We start from the raw sequence: 7,944 nt of genomic DNA, 5'->3' as shown, positions 1-7,944 counted from the left end.
TATTTTTTATGTTTAATTACATTTATATCAAAAATTGCTAGGAACTAAAGCGATTAAGGTAGATCTAGCTGTCCTTTACATCCATAAACGTTATATGTCAGTGGAACAAATGGAGTGAGCTTTGAGCGTTCCATGATTTTTGGAGACTGTCTATACGCGGGCTTCCTAAACAAGCCTATATGTATGTTTGTCCAAGAAACTTTTGGATGAAATACAAACCGCACAACTTCAAAATCGCATAAAAATAATCCGCATAAAAAGAGACCTTACAGTATCCAACTATATCTCAATTTGTTTATTTTCAATATTTTATAATAGTAATCAATTATAAACTATCAATATATATTATAATCAATTTAATTTATAATAGTTATTTATAAAATCATGACAATAGCATTATTAGTATCTCTCTGATGTTATGATCAAGTTTATATATAAATTATATCATTATTTTTAGATACAATTTATAAACAAACATTTTTTGTTTTTCCAAATTTATAGCTCATATATTTATTTAAATATGAATCTTATAACTTATAATTGACCATATATTGTATAAATAAGACAAAAAATTATCTTTCTACATAAATATGTTTGTAGATGTGATCATGGTTTTAAATTTAAAGCTATCCCAATTAGTTGCCATATAATGAAAATTTTACTCAAATATTTTAAATATACATAACATTTATTACAAATTTAACTTAAATAATATATTTAAGATATTTACAGTCATTAAATAAGATAAATATTAGCTTAACTCACTTCATTGAGTCAAGCTAATATTTATCTTTCTTCATTAAAAGGAATAAACCTGAAGAGAAAAAAACAGTGCTAAATGTAATTTTCTTAATTTTGAAATTTTAGAAATTGGTAATGTTATATTTAATAACAATTTTTGAATAAGTAACTTCTAGAAAAATTTAAATATAGATAGATATTTACAGTCATTAAATAAGATAAATATTAGCTTAACTCACTTCATTGAGTCAAGCTAATATTTATCTTTCTTCATTAAAAGGAATAAACCTGAAGAGAAAAAAACAGTGCTAAATGTAATTTTCTTAATTTTGAAATTTTAGAAATTGGTAATGTTATATTTAATAACAATTTTTGAATAAGTAACTTCTAGAAAAATTTAAATATAGATAGATANATATTTATCTTTCTTCATTAAAAGGAATAAACCTGAAGAGAAAAAAACAGTGCTAAATGTAATTTTCTTAATTTTGAAATTTTAGAAATTGGTAATGTTATATTTAATAACAATTTTTGAATAAGTAACTTCTAGAAAAATTTAAATATAGATAGATAAATACCCTCATCCCTTAACTTATTCAATATTTTTTATAAACTAGTTTTATTATGCAGTACATCACTCAATTTACACAATTCTTTTTACATACAGTCTCAGTTCTACATAATCAAAAAACATACAGTTGATTTCATTTAATTAGGCCACCAGTTATGGGCTTAAGGGGTTTTAACAAATCTGATGTCAATAAGTAAATGTTGAAATTATTTATAGTGAGATGATATTTGATAAGTTTAGTTTTTTGCATTTACAGATCAAATTACAAAAAATATAAATAAAAATATCATTTTTTAAACCCAGAAGTATTTTATACTGTTAGGTAGTAGAGAAAATATAAAAATCAAAGATACAGTAGAGCGTCATTTATCCGAATCAATTGGGGACTGGAGTTGTTCGGATAACCGATTATGTACGAAAAAATATATTAACCTATCCCATGTTGAAATTTTTCTCTGTTGCGTGTTGCTTCGTGTTGAATTTTCGTCGATGTTAAGCCTAATGTAAACTTTTTAAAATAATAAGCGTGTCTATTGTATTGTTAAAAATTATTTCTTTATTTTTTACAAACAAAATAATTTTATTGAAAAATATAAAAACAAAAAAAATTATACTTTAGAAGTTAATCTAGTATCAAAAATGTTCGATTCAGCACGACATACAGTTCTCAGAAAAACACTGCACAAAAGTGCCAGTGCTGCCAGCTAAAACACATACATCAACAAAAAAAAATATTGAGTAGCCCAAGATATAGCCACAGATTGCAGCACCACAGCACTAGTGAAAATTTAAATTTGCCGACTGGAATTCTTTTGGAATTTTGGAATTCTTTCTGACTTTTGGATAAACGATGCTCTACTGTATAATCATAGTCAAGCATATATTAGTCAATAGTCAAGCATATATTAGCCAAGCAATATATCAGTAAAAATATAAAAATTGCTTTAATTTGCTTTATGTATCTAGCAGATACAATGCGCCAAGTGACGTCACAAAAATTGATATGGTTGGATAAGAGTTAATTGGGGCAGCCACTTTTTTTGGGCAAATCTCAAAGAACAAAAACCAAACTAATAAACTAATACATAATTTAAATGCTTAATTGGGACAGCAGCAGAAAAGAAATTTAGCAATTTTTGATATATTTTAGGGATTTTTTCAAAAACATGTCAACACTACATACACTAATGTCATGTAGTCATAACAGTTGGCAGAGACAGAGCAATTTTGTCTTCTGCTTGGGCAGTTTGATTTTTCTGGAGGGAGTCAGCATAGCAGGGCATATCACACCAGGATCCTGTCTGAGGCAGACATGAATGCAAGCTATTGACCCTGCTTCAGATTGAACTGTGATTAGGCCGGACAATCCCCTTAAAAGCAAAGGGACAAGGATCCCCCAGATAATTTTTCAAGGTCTCTTGACTAAGTTGGAAGACAGCTCTTAGAAAATGTTGCAGTGTTGATTTTATTTAAAATTTAAAATCTTTGCCAAGATGCCAAGAAATGATTTTACACTTTCAAGTGAAATTGCTTTGCTAGAGAAAATTAAAAGCGCCATTGAATACAAGCAATCATAAACTTGTGATATAACTGGTGTACCAAAATCTACCATTAAGCATCTCCTACAACAAGAAAATCAACTGCATGATAAGTGGGCATTACAAAAAGAAATCCCAGGAACATCCAAAAGAAAGCATGATGGAAAGAATCCAGAAGTTGAAAAAGCATTAAATGGTTTTCTATAGTTAGTGGGCGAGGCATGAATATCAGCAGCCCAGTGTTGAAGGCAAAGTCAAAGGAGATCACTGTAAAGCTGAAACACAACAATTTTAAAGCAACTGATGGTTGGTTGTCTCGATGGAAAGTGAGACACAATATCAAATACAGAAAAGTGCATGGCAAAAAAAGCAGTGTGGATAATAATGTAAGCACTGAACAGCAGCAAAAAATTAAAATCCCTACTTTTTTAGAGAATTTTTGTTCAGATGATATTTACAACACTGATGAAACCAGCCTCTATTATCATGCTATGCCAGATGGTTCCTTGTGTTATAAGCTCATTGTACCGTCAGGGTATAGAAGGGCAATGGACGGTATTACTGTGTTATGCTGTGCAAATATGCCTGATACTGACAAACAAAAACTACTAATTGTAGGAAAAAGTGCCAAGTCTCCATGCTTTAAGAGGTTAAAAATAACACCTTCCTCTCAAATTTCACATAAAGTGGATGTTAATTCTATGATATGCTTCTTGTCTAGAGTTCTTAATGACTTGTGAGCACTAAGATTGGCCTTACTTTACCGCTAGACTTATTTATTACACCACCACAGGATCACAAATTAGACTTAGAAAAACACTGTTTTATTTTCAGAATGCATTTCAGACCTGGAGTCACTCAACGGCTTTTTTGCTACAAAATTAAAAGGAGGTTAACAATTTTAAAGTACTGTAATTGACACAAATGAAAAAAAGGCTGTAGACTTACATTTAATATGTCGATTCAATGTTTAGAACATTAAAAGATTAAACACACCATAAAACAAAAAAAAAAATACATAAAATAGGATAGTGCTGATACAATGAAACAATAATAAACTGTGCTACTGGTAAAACAGTAAAGTAGTAAAAATATGCATTGTTAAAACAAAATAATAAGCAGATTCACTGTAAAACAAATAATGGATGTTAATTAATGTTAGTTGAGATAATTTATAGCCAGTTTCTAAAATTTAATATGTTTATTTTTGTGTTTTTGAATCCAATTACAATAAAATAAACATAAAAAAAAAGCATTTTCAGCATTCCATGAGTATTTTACATTGTTAGAAATAAGACAGAATGAATAAATTAAACATATAAATCACGATAAAATTTTTTTGCCCGCGCAAAAAAATTTTATTGTGATTTTAATTAGCCTTTGATAAGGCTCAATTAAGGCTTAATTGNCTTCGTTAAAGTTATTTAAAGCTGGTTTCTGATGTCAAAAACAACCTTCGATAGTTTTTTAATTTTTTAAATTAATCGATTTTTTAATATAAATTTAATTAATTAGGGGGTCAGAAATCGCAATAAAATTTTTAATTTTTTAAAAATATTTAAAAATACAGTAATATCCCGAACTTACGCAATAGGTGGGACCGAGCGATAACCGCGCAAGTCGGGGTTCGTGTATTTTGCAATTTGTGTAAAATCCAAATCGGATGTATGTAAGCTAATAAATGTTCTCGTTAATCTTATTTTGTCTTTTAATTCGTTCACAATTAGAAGAAATCACCACATAGAGTCTCTCAAATCTCCGTAGATATAACAAACACAGAAATAAATAACACAAAATAAATTGTAGCTATGTGTCGATTCCGTGCGACACATCTGAACATGTAAGCTGAACAATAGTGTGTGTGGGGGGGGGAGTAATCAAGAGTTGCGTGGGGTTCAAACAAAAGACGAATCAACGAGATTTGAAAATCGCGTAACTCCGGGTTCACGTAAGTCGAGGTATTACTATATAGGCCTAGTTAGTAGTCACCCTACTTTAAACCCTTGTCCTCCCAAGACGTCTATGAGAATGCCCCGGGAAATCCGACTCCAGCTGTTCTCAAGGTCATCCAGCTGTGTAAACAATGACTCATCGGTGTTAAATTTCGCAGAAAGGCGAGACAGAGGAACTTAAACTTCCAAGCTTTTTCTTCAAAATAAATGCATTTCTTTCGTTTTTTTCAGTTTTAAGTATTTTTTACATTTAATTAAATTAATATAAAAAAATGTCAATGTCCTTAAGGGGGTAAACTGGCATGCCAGTTTTTAGCATACAGAAATATATGATTTTGTGGTCTCCCTGGATAGACCAACATGCTAAACAATGTGCAAAAATATGGTACTAGAACTGTTAAATTGTTTTTGAGTAATAATAAATTACCTTTTAAAAACAAAATTATCATCAGTTACTCATAATGCATCTTTATTTTATAATTATAACATCAGACCCAGACTAATATATATAAAAATATTTATTTATTTATTAGGAAAAAAAACTAGCACTAACTGAATAGTTTGCATTTATGCACTATGATGTCCTATAATCATGATTCAATAAGATATGTTTCTTTTTTCTCTTTTATTTAAAAGATGACCTATGAAATCCTTTAATCTTAACTTTTTACCATTAATAGTAGAAAAATGATTTTGTTGTCATAAAATATTATAAATTAGCATTAAAAAATTTCATTAATCATGACCATAAAATATCAAAATAATGAAAAAAGCAATTGTCATCAATACATTATTTTTAAGTTTATTTTATGTATGAATTTTGTTTATAACCATTTTATTTTCAGCCATTATCAAGATTAAGAATTTTTGTTGCAATATGCATAAAGAAAACTAATTAATGCAACCATATTTAAACATATTCATTTCAACAACTGCAATAATAACCTATAATCAGTGGTGATATTCAGCGGGTTCGCACAGGTTCGGCCAAACCCGTTGTTAACATTTTCAAAGTTTTCCGAACCTTGTTAAACACATGTAACATTTCTCAATGGTTTTGATTCTTTTAAAAAATATATTAAAATATACATATTATACTCTGTAACACTACTAAACTAGAACCTTCCGATGCACCATTTGAGCAAAAAAAAAAATTGTTAAAAAAAATTTTCTGTTAGCGAACCCTTTGTTAAATATTTTAAATATCACCACTGCCTATAATGCTTTCAATAAAAGATTAGTTATTCTCAAAAAAAATTCTATTTATTGAAGTAAAATTGAGTAAACACATTTTTCATTGTACAGAATAGTTTATAAAATAAAGAATCAGAAATAAGACTAAAAAATATAATTAAATTTTAAAATTTACACTAAAAATCTTAAATATAAATAAAAATATAATTTTTAATACTAAATTATAATGATATATTACACAATTCAACTGATAATTTTTAACAAACTCCTAATTCTTTATTACAAACATTGCTAACTCAAACTACATCATTTGAACATGTACAAATACCCAGAAAGCCATCATAAAACTATTATAATATCTTAAAATTAAGAAAAAATTATTTTGTGGTGTTCAAAATGAAAAGAATAAAACAAGTACTTACTTAAAAAATCAGAAAAAGAAATGAATTCTATCAATAATAAAATCTACATAATTAAAGCAAGCTTAAAAATAAAATGAAATAGTTGAAATTAATTATGAACTCAACATAATCTAGAGAAGAAAATCATTAAAAAACATAAAAAACATTTGAAAAAAAAGGTAATTAAATAATCAATAAATGAAATGGTCAATTTATACATTATTGTTTAATATTCATAATGCTTAATGTTCACCTTTCCTAAAATACAAATTAATCAATTTTCAATATGAACTGATCTATATTATTATTCAGTGGATTTTCAATGAAACTGATAAGTCATTGGTAATTTAGATGCCAAAAACATGTTTCAAGATTCAATAAAAAATAAATAAATAATAACAAATTTGTATTATACGTAAATCTAAATTATAATACTAGAAATAATACAAATATTTCATATTTTCTTTCTTTCTTAACTTAAATGAAATAAGAAAATTGAAAATTAGATTGAAAATATCAGTTTTTAATAAGATTTGTATAATAAAATTAATATTACCTCAATATCATTTTCAATCTGAAAACTTCTAATTGTTTGATGGTGCTTTCTTGATTTGGAAGTCTAGAAGCTAAGTATTTCAGTGATTTTATTATTCCAGATAAAGCATCATTTTTAGTTTCATTCTTTGCTTCTTTTTTCAATTCTTCATCAGTTAGACTATCCAAGTATGTCGGAACTAACTCCACAACTGGCATAAAATATTTTTCAATCATATGTACTGTTAGTAATTCATGACACTGTCCAAATGGCCTAATAGAATAAAGCAAATAAGTGCAACAGTTTTAATTATTATCCTCACATTTTAAAAATCAAAATTTGACATAAAATTAAGTTATAACTATTTGTCATCATCATCATCAAATTGTTAGATTTTATTAGCTATCAAAGTATATATTTATTAGAATTAATAGAACAACTAATTGAAATTAATTGTAAATATATATTTGGTATTAAAAGAAAATACAGTTGCCATCTCTAAATATTAAAATATTCAGAAAAAGATAAATTTAGTATTGCATTCAAACTATAATTCTCAAACACAGGATAGGAATACAGTGGGTGATCGGTAGAGGATTTGATCCCGGGATCTCGAAAATCGGGATCCCGACCACTTTTCAGTCCCAAAATTTTCGGGATTGACATCATTTTAAAAAAATTGCAAAATAGACTGCATGAAGCGAAACGTTCAGTGCCAGTGCTTTTAACAGAATTGCTTGCCTATCATTTTAATATAAAATACAAGAAGTTTCATTCCAAGTAAGCATCGCAAGCCCGCTTGGTTAATTTCTGCTGCTTGCTTGGAATAAAATTTCTTGTATTTTATATTAAAATGATAGGCAAGCAATTCTGTTAAAAGCACTGGCACTGAACGTTTCGCTTCATGCAGTCTATTTTGCAATTTTTTTAAAATGATGTCAATCCCGAAAATCCCGGGATTAGGAAAACTTAATCCCGAAAATTTTGGGACTGAAAAGTGGTCGGGATCCCG

The 7,944-nt window shown here is 28.0% G+C and overlaps 1 protein-coding gene across 2 annotated transcripts in view; it reads right to left on the bottom strand.

Moving 5' to 3' along the window:
* LOC111623475 (probable ubiquitin carboxyl-terminal hydrolase FAF-X) overlaps window positions 1-7,944 on the bottom strand; it is a 274,716-nt gene that overhangs the window by 187,891 nt on the left and 78,881 nt on the right. The window contains exon 10 of one of the 2 annotated variants that reach the window (XM_023366062.1): window positions 6,954-7,226. In XM_023366062.1, the coding sequence (XP_023221830.1) occupies window positions 6,954-7,226 (273 nt within the window). Of the gene's footprint in view, window positions 1-6,953; window positions 7,227-7,944 lie in introns of those variants that run through there. The other variant, XM_023366060.1, reaches the window with a different exon arrangement.

This window comes from Centruroides sculpturatus, unplaced genomic scaffold (assembly GCF_000671375.1).
Source record: "Centruroides sculpturatus isolate CEXI.00-Female unplaced genomic scaffold, Cexi_2.0 scaffold115, whole genome shotgun sequence".
In the NCBI taxonomy this organism is placed as follows: domain Eukaryota; kingdom Metazoa; phylum Arthropoda; class Arachnida; order Scorpiones; family Buthidae; genus Centruroides; species Centruroides sculpturatus.
This window is presented reverse-complemented; position numbering and strand designations above follow the sequence as displayed.